Source organism: Alosa pseudoharengus, unplaced genomic scaffold (genome assembly GCF_046254945.1).
Source record: "Alosa pseudoharengus isolate Yale_2024_CS ecotype anadromous, Long Island Sound unplaced genomic scaffold, YU_APseudo_1.1 YU_APseudo_1.1_scf_8, whole genome shotgun sequence".
Taxonomy (NCBI): Eukaryota; Metazoa; Chordata; class Actinopteri; order Clupeiformes; family Clupeidae; genus Alosa; species Alosa pseudoharengus.
In genome coordinates, this window is record NW_027468870.1 from 1,798,985 (window position 1) to 1,813,984 (window position 15,000).

Consider the following 15,000-nt stretch of genomic DNA (forward strand, 5'->3'; position numbering starts at 1 on the left):
AGAAGAGGTAGAGAGAGAGAGTAGAGGTAGATAGAAAGAGAGAGAGAGAGAAGAGGTAGAGAGAGAGAGTAGAGGTAGATAGAAAGAGAGAGAGAGAGAGAGAGAGCTAGAGAGACAGTAGAGGTAGAGAGAGAGATGTTAATGCTTTGCCAATATAAGTATAAGTATTAAGTATATATACTTTTTTGATCCCGTGAGGGAAATTTGGTCTCTGCATTTAACCCAATCGGTGAATTAGTGAAACACAAACGGCCCACTGGTCGGGGCTCGAACCGGCAACCCTCCGGTTACAAGTCCAGAGTGCTAACCAGTGGGCCACGGCTGCCCCATATTGTACAATGCCAATAAAGCTCACTGAATTGAATTGATTTGAGAGAGAGAGAGAGAGAGAGAGAGAGAGAGAGAGAGAGAGAGGATCTTAGAGGAGGGACCCAGAGTCCAGGGCCTGCACTCGGGCAGCAAACAGCAGGACCTGCTTCTCCACCTCAGCATTCAGCTGCCTCTGGGAGGCACTTGGATTCTTCTGGACATAGTCAGCAATCTGCAGAATGCACTCTTTCTGTAGGGGAAGCATTATAGGGGTCAGAATGCACTCTTTCTGTAGGGGAAGCATTATAGGGGTCAGAATGCACTCTTTCTGTAGGGGAAGCATTATAGGGGTCAGTCACGCTTATCTGGACAGATGGAGGACCATGCAGTCTTGTAAGACATATGGAGTTATTTACAATAACATATGGAGTTATTTACAATAACATATGGAGTTATTTACAATCAGGAGTGAGAACCACAGAATGAGTCGTGATATGACACAGTCAAACTACTCTGATACAACTTCATACACTGCAACCTCAAGACAATCGTCTATGATACATCACAATATCTGTGCACTGTAACTGAAAAAGCAAAATACCTATTACAAAGGATTTGAAACCATGTACAACAAGGTGTATGGAGTCTTAGCTTAGCGCCCCTTTAAGAGCACTGGAACCCTCCTGTTAAAAGCCTATTCTGATGGAATGCCCTCACTGTTTAATGCAGTATAAAGAGCTCTCTAGACATGCGGGTGGAGGGAGAGTGATGCTCTAGAAATCTGAATGGCTCGGTGAATAAATTGGTTCTAACTGCATTTGGTGCCAGTAGGCTGATATGAACAGCTGGAGGATATTTCATGTTGATTTTTACCCCACCCCATTCATCTAAGAAAACGAACCGAAATGGAACAATTAATTTGTTACGTACCCACTATATACTGTAACTAACTAGATATTCGAAATGTCAACCAACTGAAAATAGCGTTCACCTTGTAAGCCTCTACTTTCCCCTGTCCAGTCAATCTGTTGAAAATCTCCCGTCCTACTTGCAGTTGGGTGATGGCAGTCAGTATGTCTTTACTCTGAGTAGTATCAGACTTCAGCCAGTTCAGCAATGCCAACTGTTCAAATGAGATGGTCAAAACACATGTTATCACGTATGGATCATATTGATCCATTATAATAAAGGGTGTTTTTGATCATACAATTTGACTACATAGTCAATGTGTTCATCCCCTATTAGGAAATAGTTAACAAGACGTCCAACTTCCACTAACGTTGCTTCGCGCAAAATAAATAAATAATGTTGACAGTGTCTACATTAGATACAAGGTAATACATATCTTGTATATAAGCCCAATATAATTATAATCATATTTCCATTAGCCTAACTGGCTAACCTTCGCTGCTATCGCTAGTTAACGTTACTCACTTGTTGAATTAGCTGGGCATTGGTCATCTCGCCCGAAGCATTTCCTGGAGCTGCCATGGTATAATCTTTGTGCACTAAATATCCTGCTAACTGCTTCCTTCTAGTCGATATTTAATCATAAATGTACCAGCCTCGCCCACCGTCTCAGCTAGCAAGGTAGTCAGAGAATGTCTACCGTTCTGTTTATTTCCTGTTTGGGTTCTTTTTCTCCGTCTTACAGAACTACTGCCCCCTGCCGGCTGCAGCGCATTCACCATGCTTGCTCAACTTTCCCCCTGGTAGTTATGTCAAATTTGAACCTTATATAATTCAACTCAAGGATGTGCAATAGCTATATATATGTATTCATAGGTACTTACCTCTATGTACATTATATTGTTTTACAATATTTGTTTTGTGTCAAGTGGATGTGATCTTTTGGTCATAAAATATTAACCAGATTTGTGACTGTTACAACCATAGACTGTATATACAGTCTATGGTTACAACCAGTAGGCCTAAATTATCAATGGTGTAGAAAAGTAGTGTTTGTTTTATTATTTATTTTTAAATACATTACACAATCAGTAATGTAGACAGTGTCCTTCACAACAGTGTTCATCCAGGTATTGAACCTTGTGCCGCCACAGGTTCTGATCTTGGAGCCATCTGCTCAAACAACAGGCTTCGACAGCCCTTCTGACAATATATATGACCTGACACAATGATGTCCAGAGGAGATCCATGAGGCCTGGAAAACTATTACATGAACTGAATCCTATTATCGATAATACATGACAGATATCAGCACTTGGCCTTTACTTGGTATCATCTGTTTTCTTTGCTCCCGGAGAAAGACCCCAGCTGTTTGGTGTTCACATCTTTGAGCTGTTCGAGCTGTCGTTGTCCGCGCCGATATAAGTATTCTATGTGCATGACGTCGGTCTTCTTAATACGAGCATTCTCTCGGAATTCATCTCGAATCCGAGGAATGAATCCAGGTTTGTCCCTTCCAGCGCGCATGAACTCTCGATACAACGCCAGAACTTGCTTCTGTAATTTGCTGTAGCGGATCATTGTGCATCAACAAGGCGGCCCGTGGAAAGTAGCTCTGCAATCAGTGTAGATATTTAGGTCCAATCAACAGAGATAGATGTTGCTCCTGCAAACAAATAAGTGCACAGGTATTCGGTGAATGCAAACACAAATGCAGCCCAATGATTAGCACCGCGTCTAACAAAAGTGCCGCTTGTCATTCAGACTCACTAACAAAGAGCACTGGTCAAAAATAACGATTTAGTAGGCTACGCATCTGAAAAGCTATGACGTTAACTGGTTCGAAGTTCAGGGTGGTCTGGCCATTCTGTTACGTTAGTACAGTAGGCTGATCAACGCTTTTGCATTGGCATCATGCGCTGGCATCAATTCCTTCCTGCCTGAAATCAACTGGCCAACTTTCATTACATTACATTTGTAATGTACTTGGCCTCAAATGGCGAACGTCGAGATTACTTAGTTTCTGAATTGCTTACTACCTGACTTAGTAATCATAAATAACATTGCGTCACCTGTTTATCGCTATCAATCGCATTGACATCGTTCTGCTGCTTTTACCATTCATGTTGGTGCAATTCCAAGACCCATGTCAGTAGTTAACTTCGGTCTCTCTCATTCTGGCAGCATGACCTTATGTTTAGATGTCCCTCACATACACCCGTAAACGGGCTTACATCATAGCGCCAGTTGGGTCAAAATGAATGTTCAAATCTACATTGCCCTCTAGTGTCGTGGATGTGTTTTAACCAGGTACTTGGTCAAATCCGGACTCGAGACATCTCTTGACTTGCTGCATTTGGTCTTGGACCTAGCTCTCGCCCAATATTTTTGTAATTTAGTAAATTGTTGCCTACACAAAGATGGGACATTCTACCGAATTTGTGCAAATTCAGAGTTTGGAACATTTTGGAAAAAGTATGTTTTTCCAAAAAACTTTTCATTCACATGATTTGTTCACACTGCAAGTCTGCAAGATATTTTGCTCAGATCCGGCTGGCTGTTCACATTACCTTTTAAAATGTGGTCTATATTAGGGGTATTCATCTAAAAGCGCCAAATTTGGTACAAATGTAGCTTAGGTCATACTGAAATGATTTAGCTAGGGCGCCGGAGTCAGCGACCCTTGGGGCCAAGATGGCGGCCAAATCCAATATGGCCGTTGCGCGAAAAGGGTTCCGGCTATAACTTTTGAACTACATGAGTTACAAATACAAACTTGATATCTTTTTCAGCTTAATTGATCATGGGGAATACATAGGAATGTTAATATTTATGACCCGGTGCATCTGGACCCCTTATTCCTCCAATTATAATATGGCCGCTGTCCAAAAAAGCAGTTTTGGCTGTAGTATGGGGCCTTACACCCCATTGTTTGTGCAAATTAATCTACAAGCACCAAATTTGCCACGGATGCAGCTGAGGGAATAATGAAATGATTTAGCCAGGCCGCCCAAGCCAGTGGTCCCTGAGACCAACATGGCAGCCAAATCCAAAATGGTTGTCGCCTGAAAGGGATTCGGCTATAGCTTTGGAGCCAGATGAGATACAAATGCAAACTTGATGTCTATTTTACCTTTTTTGATGATGGGAAACCCATAGGAATACTTACATTTATGATTGGGTATATCATGACCCGCCAAATTCCCTAAATTCAATATGGCTGTCCGAAAAAGGGTTTTGGCTTCAAATTTTGAACCAAATGCGCTACAAATGAGGATGTTGTGTTTATTTTTAGTTTATTGACCACAGGAAGTCCATTGGCATATTTATATGTATGCTTGTGTCAGTCTGGAGCCTGTATTCTTTTCAAGACTTTGGTTGAAAATCTTTTTTTTACCACAGCTTTGAAGGTTATTCTCAATGTGGATTAATTTCCTTATAAAAGTGAAATGCTTTCAGTGTACCACAGGTGAATACATTTCGAAATGTAATCATATAAGAAAGAATAAGACACAATTATTATTGCAAGGCAATATTTATAGTATGTCAAATTGTTAAAAGAATAAGACAATAGAATAGACTATCTAAGAGAATAATAGATAGTCAATTTGTCCAAAACTCTTCAAAGGTTTGCTTAGCATATCAAAAAAACAGCAATAACATAAAAACAACAACAGAATTCTCATGGTCTCTCTCATGAATTTTTGCCTGAAGAAAACCCAGCAGGGTCGAAACGTTGCCTGCTGTGCATTAAATATATGGGAGTCAAAAGCAGTGTTGCGGACATTATATTTTTTCAATTGAGTAAGTTTTAATTTGTCCTGCACCTGCCAGAAGGTGGGATGTGCATACAATAACTGTTTGCTCTCTCATGAATTCTCATTCTCGTGATCTCTCTCACAATTGTAGTCATAAGAACAAAACACTTATGGAAAAAAGTACACCTGGTTAGGAAGGAAGTTGGTAGGAAAGGAACTAGTTGGCTAAACACTGTTGTTGGTCATCTTCTGAGACCACAGGTGACTACTACAGTACATGGACCCATTACAATTTGCATACCGTCCAGAGGTGGGTGTGGAGGATGCCTTAATCTACCTGCTTCATAGAACACACTCTCACCTGGACAGGGGCTGGCCGTATTGTGAGGATCATGTTCTTTGATTTCTCAAGTGCTTTTAACACCATACAGACTATGCTGCTACGTGACAAGCTTTGAAGGATGCAAGTAGACACCTCCACAACTTCATGGATTACTTATTACCTGACTGACAGACCACAGGTTGTGAGAATGAAAGGGTGTGTGTCTGAACAGGTAGTCAGTCGCATAGGAGCACCACAAGGGACTGTGTTGTCTCCTTTTCTTTTCACACTGTACACCTCAGACTTCCAGGACAACTCTGAGTCATGTCACCTGCGGAAGTTCTCAGACAGTTCACAGACTGCAGTTGTGGGGTGTGTCAGTGATGGTGAGGAGACGGAGTACAGGCAACTGGTGGACCACTTTGTGACATGGTGCAGAAACAACCACCTTGTCTTGAATGTGGCTAACACAAGGGAAATGGTGGTGGACTTTCGTAGGGCCAGGCCTGAGCTAAATACCATTTCATTACTGGGTGAGGAAGTTGTTGAGAACTACAAATATGTGCGGGTTCTTATAGACAATAAACTGGATTGGAGGTACAACACTGAGGCTGTATACATAAGTATATATACTCTTTTGATCCCGTGAGGGAAATTTGACTCTGCATTTAACCCAATCCGTGAATTAGTGAAACACACTCAGCACAAAGTGCACAATCAATGAGGTGAAGCACACACTAATCCCGACGCAGTGAACTGCCTGCTACAGCGGCGCTCGAGGAGCAGTGAGGGGTTAGGTGCCTTGCTCAAGGGCACTTCAGTTGTTCCTACTGGTCGGTGTTCGTACCGGCAACCCTCCGGTTACAAGTCCGAAACGCAAACCTGTAGGCCACGGCTGCTCCAAAGAAGGGTCAGAGCAGACTCTATTTTTTGAGAAAGCTTAGGTCATTTAATGTGTGGTCATGGTAAAAAAAATAGTTTTCATCTGTAGCTTATTCGGTTCAAAAGTTGTAGTCAAAACCCTTTTTCGGACAGTCACCAGATTGCATTTGGGGACTTTGAGGGTCCACATATACCCAATCATAAATATTTTGTGTTTCCCATAGCCAGAAAAGGTGAAATATTTTTTAATTTTACATTTGTATTGTATCTCATCTGGTTCAAAATATGCAGCCTACAGTAATCCCTTTTCAGGTGGCGGCCATATTGGATTTGGCAGCCATCTTGGTCCCAGGGGCCACTGGCTCCGGCATCCTCACTAAATCATTTCAGTATGCCCTCAGCTGCATCCATGCCAAATTTTGTGCTTGTAGATAAATTGGCGAAAACAATGGGGTGTAAGGCCATATTGGAATTGGAGGATTAAGGGGTCCAGATATACTGGGTCATAAAGATGAACATTTATATGTGTTTCCCATGATCGATCAATTAAGCTGAAAAAGATATCAAGTTTGTATTTGCAGCTCATGTGGTTCAAAAGTTATAGTCGGAACACTTTTCGGGCAGCGGCCATATTGGATTTGGCTGCCATCTTGGCCCCAAGGGTCGCTGGCTGTGGCGCCCTAGCTAAATCATTTCAGTATGACCTAAGCTACATCTGTGCCAAATTTGGTGCTTGTAGATAAATTGGCGCAAACAATGGGGTATAACTACAGTCAAAACTGATTTTTTGGACAGGGGCCATATTGGAATTGGAGGATTAAGCTGTCCAGATATACTGGGTCATAAATATAAACATTCCAATGTGTTTCCCATGATCAATTAAGTTGAAAAAGACATCAAGTTTGTTTTTGTAGCTCATGTGGTTAAAAATCTAGTCGGAACTCTTTTCGGGCAGCGGCCATATTGGATTGGCTGCCATCTTGGCCCCGAGGGTCTCTGGCTCCGGCGCCCTAGCTAAATCATTTCAGTATAACTTGACCTACATCTGTGCCAAATTTGGCGCTTTTAGAAGAAATTGCGCGAAACAACCTATTTATGTGCTTAAGGCCCCCCACTAGTTTGCACGGCGTGTCATCAGATCGGGACGTCGCCATATTGGAGATACAATACTATTTAGAGTCAGATGTTTTGGTATAAAATGTAGAAAATATCAGGCTATTGAAAATATATCAACATAACTCCTCCCTAATCAAACACAAAATATAGATAGGAGGACATCTGTAATGAATAGTTTATGTTGGTGTTACTGAAGTGAATAGTTTATAATAGTTTATGTTGGTGTTACTGAAGTGGATATTTCTCCTCCACAGTGTACGGAAACCTCAATTTGAGAAAACACCCTTTAAAGATTATAATGAAAGGGAATACATTTCAGCAGAAACCACTATTAACAGACAAGTCATTGATTTTGAAATCTGTAAACAGACACGTACCCAAAACCACAACTCAAGAGACAGATGTAGAGTGTTGGGCACAACTTTGGCCTTTAGTCTCGAAAAAATATATGGTGAGCATCTATCTATGGCGGTAGACTTTTAGTATATGATTCAGGAGGGTATTAGGACCAATAAAAAACGATGAGACATTTCTGTTGCAATTTCTTTGTCTTTTTGGGCTAGATTGACTGGCCTAATAAGGTATCCAAAGACCATAATACTCCATTGTACTTCATTCAGTTCTTTACGCCGAGTGCCTCCAACATGGCCATGCAGCTGGATTACCGCCAGAACGTGTCGTTGGGGCAAACCCCTAATTTCAATGGCTCATTTACCTCATTCACCTCTAATCAGATTTCAGTGTGAACTGTTTGCGGTTTTCGAACTGACCCGCATGCGCAAAAGAACAATAACAATGACATCAGCTAACTCCCGCAGCGTTTAATTGTGACAAATGTCGATGTAGATTGTCGTAAAAGTCACATCAAATCCGCCTTGGTTGTTCACACTGAAAAACTCAGACCTGGGTCTGATTCAGGACCACATATGGAAATGGTCTAAATCTGATTTGAACAAATCAGATCTGGACAAGATTTGAGTGTTCACACTACTTCTGAAGAAGTCTGACCTGGTCACAATCAGATTTGGGCCTCTTTTGCCTGCAGTCTGAACAGGGTCTAAAACGATCTTCATAAATATGTAACATTTTCCAATATAAATGCTTTATAAGTAAAAAGCAATTTGCATGAATTTGGTAGAATGGCCCAGATAAGTAAGTGGTGTAAAGAGAATATTATTCCCCGTCTCAACTCTGTCTCTTATTTTCAACTCGGCCTTTACTTGGACTCGGCCTGGTCTTGGACTCAAACCTCTTTTGACTTGGTCTCGACTAGTCCAGCTCTTGGACTCAACACAGGTGGTGGTCTTGACTACAGTTCTGGTTTCAACACCCTTTTTCTAAGGATTTCCACAGACATTGAAATCCGGCTACTTCCAGCCACATAAGACAGGCCTATATTTATATGCATCTCATGGATCAAATCTAGCACCCCCCCCCAGATACACTTGGAATGCATGGTCTTGGAGGAATAATTATGAACTAATACTTTTTTCCCCCACACACACATACACATGGAATGCATGGTCTTGGATGAATAGTTATGAACTAATACTCCCCCCCACACACACATACACATGAATGCATGGTCTTGGAAGAATAGTTATGAACTAATACTCCCCCCTCCCACACACACACACACACACATACACATGGAATGCATGGTCTTGTAAGAATAGTTATGAACTAATACTTTTTGGTTTTCAATTTTATTCATAAAAGTGCTGTGATATTGCAATACACTGGTTTAACCTCACAATATCAGTGCAATCAGTGCAACTGTATATAATCACCATGGTCACAACTGACCAGTGACCCCTCGCCACACATACAGCAGGTCATCTCAAATCTAGTAAGAACACCAGAGGGCATTTGTGCCACTACACATGCGGGCCGCTGACCAGACGAAGACTTTGTTGCATATGGCCTACCTGGCCTCACTGGCCTGCTCCGGGCTTTATTAATCCAATAGATATATTTCATATGTGTGCGCGTATATAGTAGGCTGGCACCATCCTGTTGAGATATTTGATGTTTGCAGTCACTCCTGAGCTGTTTACAGAGGACCCGAATGCTGTATCATAGCTAAATTATTTACATTATTGCATCACTATGTTAATAACTATGTTATTGCACTTCAACACATGCTCACATAACCATGACTTTGGTTCTCTAAGCAAAGCTGGGTAACGTCACTTCTGTTGACCTTCAAACAAACCAGAGAGCTAGCTCACCCCTCCCGCCCTCTCTAAGCAAAGCTGGGTAACGTCACTTCTGTTGACCTTCAAACAAACCAGAGAGCTAGCTCACCCCTCCCGCCCTCTCCCTCCCGTGCTATTGAAACAGACATGAACACGCGTCTCGTCGGTGATTGGCTGGAACAGTTTGTTATGTTTCTTGGTCCAGGCTGGACCAGGCTGTTTTTATTGCCGTTTCTGGAGCCTGGGCTGTCTACAGAGACAACATTTGTTTACCGTGTATTCAGGGAACAGGCAGCTAGCGGATCGTGAGGAGATGTTTGCTGTACGAGATAAAAATATGTTTTAGCTTAGAAACCTCATATCATGACTTAGAGCACCTTTAACAACGCTGGATGCCTTTTGGCATTTCCTACTTTCCTTTCTTTCGATCATATTTGGCTTTTTATCTCAACATGAAGCTGAAGCTGAGGTGCAGTCCATGGCTTGGCACATATACACACTAGAACTGATGTCATTGCTTCTCCAAAACAAGAAGGCAACACCCTGTCCAAATCATACATAGTATATGCTTCAAAGGCACATAACAAAGGTGGATAGAGGCTGTAATTAAATTATTGTCATAAACTCAATGCATATTGCAACATTATGCCCTTGCAATGCAATGATATGAGTTAATTTGCTGACAGATTTCATATCATATCTGCTCCTCTTCCTCCCTCTCATCCCTCATCTTCATCCCGACGACGTAAAGTGCTGAAGCAGAGGCCACGGAACGTTTAAAGGCCCAGATATTCCGACAGAAACACGGCCAGGACCTTGGTCAGATTCTCCACCGTCTGGACGTGGATGTGTCCGGCGGTGTCCTCGACGGTGTGCATGAAGGGAGGGAAGGGCGTGGCGATCATGTGCAGCACAGGGACCCCTGTGGCCAGGAAAGGCAGAGGGCACATAGAGGTCAACACAACACTGTGGCCAGGAGTAGCAGAGGGCACATGAAGGTCATTTACAACACTGTGGCCAGGAGTAGCAGAGGGCACATAGAGGTCATTTACAACACTGTGGCCAGGAGTAGCAGAGGGCACATGGAGGTCAACACAACACTGTGGCCAGGAGTAGCAGAGGGCACATGGACCTCTATAAAGCTCTGATCCTGGGTAATGGGGGGGGGGGGGGGGGGTTCCCGTACTGCATGGTTTTAAGTTGAGCTAGTGTTGTGTGGGTTACTGGGTTTGGTCAGTAGACCTAACATTTTTATGTGTGTTACTGGGTTTGGTCAGTGGACCTAATGTCCGTTACTGGGTTTGGGTTTGAGCCGTGGATCTGCCCTTTCCTTGGTAAGGGAGTTTTTCCTTGCCCCTGTTGCTCTTGGGTGCTCCTTGTTGGTGCCCCCCCCCCCCCTCAATCCCAATCCTCCCCACCTTTCTTATGCAGACCTTGTCACTTAATCTACTAAACCCCTCTTCTACTACACTTTTTACACCCCCCCCCCCCCCCCCATAAATGCACAAACAGGCTGACACCAGACATAATTTTACTGCATTTCTTACTTCCAGTAACTATATGCATGTGACAATAAACTTCCTTGTATCCTTGTATCCTTGGTCAGTAGAGATTCTTGTGTGCATTACTCAGTTTGGTCACTGTTTACCATGTTGTTAGTCGCTTTGGTTAAAAATGCGTCAGCCAAATGTAATGTAATGGTAGAGCTAACATTCTTGTGTGGGTTACTGGGTTTGGTTAGTAGACATTCGCATGTGCGTTACTCAGTTTGGTCAGTAGACCTAACATTCTTGAGTGTTACTGGGTTTGGTCAGTGGACCTAATGTGTATTACTGGGTTTGGTCAGTAGACTTCTTGTGTGGGTTAGTAGAAATACTGGGTTTGTAATAATAACACTAAAGCGCGCACATCCACATTCTAAAACTTGGTGCTGGACGAAATGGGCAATACGAAATTAGTGAAGAAAGTCCGCTACGCCAATAGCTCCCAATAAATGAATGTAACGTTTCGGGCGTTCATTGTCTGATGAAGGGCTAACGCCCGAATCGTTACATAAAATTATATTTGGAGCTTTCTTCACTAATTTCGTTACTCAGTTTGGTCAGTGGACCTAATGTGCATTACTGGGCTTGGTCAGTAGACCTAACATTCTTGTGTTCGTTACTGGGTTTGGTCAGTGGACCTGCCTCACCTCTCTCTAGGAAAGGCACATGGTCATCCTCGACTGGGCCCATGCGGACGTCCTTGGTAAAGTAGCTCTGGGGGTTGGGGTGGGAGGACAGCAGGCCCAGTTTATGGAGTCTCTTCTCTGAGTGGAAAGGTCAGAGGTCATGGAGGGGTCACAGAGAGGTCAATCACAGCACACTCAGTCAGAACACGTTAAAGGCAGGACAGCTAAAGGCATGCAAGTCAAGAGAGGTCTACTGAGGTGAAAAACTGGCTGGACATCGTGCTTTTACTGAAGCTGAATCTTAGAGAGACGTACTGGTATCTTAAGGGTTTTTTAAGGGTTCATCAGCTTAGTACTATTCAACCTTTTTGTTTTTATCACATGAAGTTCCTGCAGTCCAATCAAATAGGTTTTGGATAGCATCCTCTCCTGACAAAGAGAGGGAGACAAATACGTCACCTGCAGACATGAGGCGGTCAAACCAGCGGCCTGTGTTGTCAAAGTGATTCACAAACATCGGAGCTGGGGCTCCAATTAGATCCAATAACAACAGCAGGTCCTATAACAGAGCTCCAATTAGGTCCAATAACAACAGCAGGTCCTATAACTGAGCTCCCCATAACTACAGTAATCATCCTATATGATGCAAATCAGGATCTGAGTAGTGCTGCCGCGATTAGTCGACTTAGTCGATGTAATCGACCATGAAAATTAGTCGACGGCAATTTTTTTAGTCGACGTGTCGTTTTATTATTGACCGCCTATTAATGTTTGGTCTCCCATCTCAAACAGCTCACTGTAATTCACCTCCAGAGCATTCAGAGCTAGTCTGTACTGTTTATTAACTCTTGAGAAGTGCAATTATTGTCTTTGGATGTTAAACAGGCTATTTAGACTTTGGCAGTAATGTCTTAAACGCCGCCATGCACGCAAGTGTAAACACGAGCAGCATAGCTGCGTGCCTGCCTGCTTTCAGCGCGATTCGTTATTAGGCAGAGCTAAGAGGGGGAGCTACGCTAAGCGTAGTAGGCTAGGTTACTCTGACTAATATGGGGTGCGTTTGTAAATTGCCACTCCGAGCACCATTTTCCGTTCGTAAATTTGGAGCGTGAATGGAATTATCATGTGTTTATTCACAGCGTCACACTCTCAGAGCCTCCACAACATGTCAGATTGAAAATACGAATGCACCCATGATATACCCATGGTACACTATAGCCTAAAGCCTGGTACACTATAGCCTAAAGGAAATGCAGATACTTATGCCACACCCATGGTACACTATAGCCTAAAGGAAATGCAGATACTTAGGCTTAGATTGTTAATATATGTTTTTTAACAGTTAAGGTGAAAGCCTTTTAGCTAAGTTATTTATGTTGTTTACATTTGTAATTGTTTATTTGGTAACATTTAAGTTATTTAGATTGTTTATGGCACAGGTGACATTTTATGTTTTGGCCCTTCAGTTAAATGGACACAACAAAATAACAAACATTAGTCGAAAGATTAGTCGTTAGAAAATTAGTCGTTAGAAAATTAGTCGTTAGTGGCAGCACTAAATCTCAGTCAACACCTATCCCAATTACACACCACGTGACCTATCCTATCCAATTACACACCACGTGACCTATCCTATCCAATTACACACCACGTGACCTATCCTATCCAATTACACACAAGAGACGTTTTTGTTTTCTTGCAAAGGTCACACAAAGTTATGATGATCATATATGTTTATTTCTCATTGTCTTTATTAGAATTCAACTAGAAGATACAAAAATAAAAAAATGTGCATTTCTGGTTCAGGTTCTATTCTTTTGCATCCATTCAATTGATTGTTTTTGCGGTGTTATAATGACCACTATTGAGGGGGAAGCTGGAGCCGGTTGGTACTGGTTCTGGTTCTGGGCAATTCCACGGAAAATGGACTTTTTGTCACATCCATAACGCTAGTGAAATGCCTTGGCAATTGTATGATGTGAATGATCACATTCATTTTTTTGGCATTTTTTCTCATGTACATTCTTCAGCCAAAAATAGCAAATGCTCAAATTTCATGTAATCATTCACATCATACCATACCATCACATTTTATTGGCGTTATGGATGTTACAAAAAACGTAATTTTCCATGGAATTGCCCCACATTGGTATCATAAGTGGGAAGGAGATGATGACACTTTGACAGATCGAAGATCTCATCGAAAAGTTACAGCTGGAAGAGTTCATTGCTCACATAAAGCAAATAGTCCTAAAGTCATAAAGCATAAAGTCATAAACAGTCATAAAGCATAGCCTACCTGCCTACCTAGTCCAGTCATAAAGCATAGCCTACCTGCCTACCTAGTCCAGTCATAAAGCATAGCCTACCTGCCTACCTGCCTACCTAGTCCAGTCATAAAGATTGCCAGATTTTATGACAAAAAGGTTTGAATTGAAAATAAGTATTTGTGTATGTGTAGGATGTATTTCATACACAATCTGGCAACCTGGGAATGTCAGACTAACAGAAAAAAATAATGGATCTGTGATTTTAGTTTGATGGCCATGCAAATTACTGGAGTTTTCCGGGAGAAATAACAAAAAGGGAGGGTGCCGGGAGATGACCTTGAAGTGGAAAATGCATCAAGATTTCAAAAGATATTCAAAGAGCCTTTATGAGGCAAGCTGACTCTGTATTACCACCTGGGTATACAATGCAGAGGGTCACTGGAGATGTGCAGTGCTGTTCAGGTGGCTCCTCCACTTTGTGCTTAGCCAAAATGCTCTTGACACCGCAGCGTCAGTTTTAGGGTGAGCGTCAGCAGCTGGTCAGTTTTAGGGTGAGTCACGGTCACGTCAGCAGCTGATCTTGAGACCCCCCATCATAGCTGTATGTACCAGCAGCTCCTGACAGGCCAGGCATGCCCATCAGTGGCCTGGGTGGGACATGACAGCTCCATCAAGAGCTTCCCCCTTGGGGGATTGGTCATTATAACACTGCTAAAACAACACATCTAATGGTAGCTTGAGACTGAAATTGGACTGGTATCAGAAGAAAAACTACATTTTATGTGTATCTAAATGGCCTCCTGTGTACATATCTCATGTGTTTTCTGGTCCTGTTCTAACTAAAAAAGTGAGAAATAAACAATATGGTCCTTATAGCACTGCTGAAACAAAACACGTAAGGTGCCTGAGACTGTTGCACAGTACTGTATGCATATATGACATATCAAAAATGATATCTTAGCCAGGTCATCTTATTTGCCCCTTATCCCTGTAACCTGTGTGTGTATGTGTGTGTGTGTGTGTCTCATTTCTATATTCTATGACGTGTGTGTCTCACCACTGCGTC

At 42.3% G+C, this 15,000-nt stretch overlaps 1 protein-coding gene across 1 annotated transcript in view; it reads right to left on the reverse strand.

The window, feature by feature from the left end:
- Positions 1–10,270: 10,270 nt before the first annotated feature.
- The window catches only part of qpctlb (glutaminyl-peptide cyclotransferase-like b), an 11,914-nt gene continuing 7,184 nt past the window's right edge, over positions 10,271–15,000 (reverse strand). The window contains exons 4-7 of the mRNA XM_076274604.1: positions 14,992–15,000; positions 12,124–12,223; positions 11,686–11,802; positions 10,271–10,416 (exon numbers count right to left, since the gene is read on the reverse strand). The exon at positions 14,992–15,000 is cut by the window's right edge and continues 156 nt beyond it. Of these exons, the coding sequence (XP_076130719.1) occupies positions 10,271–10,416; positions 11,686–11,802; positions 12,124–12,223; positions 14,992–15,000 (372 nt within the window). The remainder of the gene's footprint in view (positions 10,417–11,685; positions 11,803–12,123; positions 12,224–14,991) is intronic.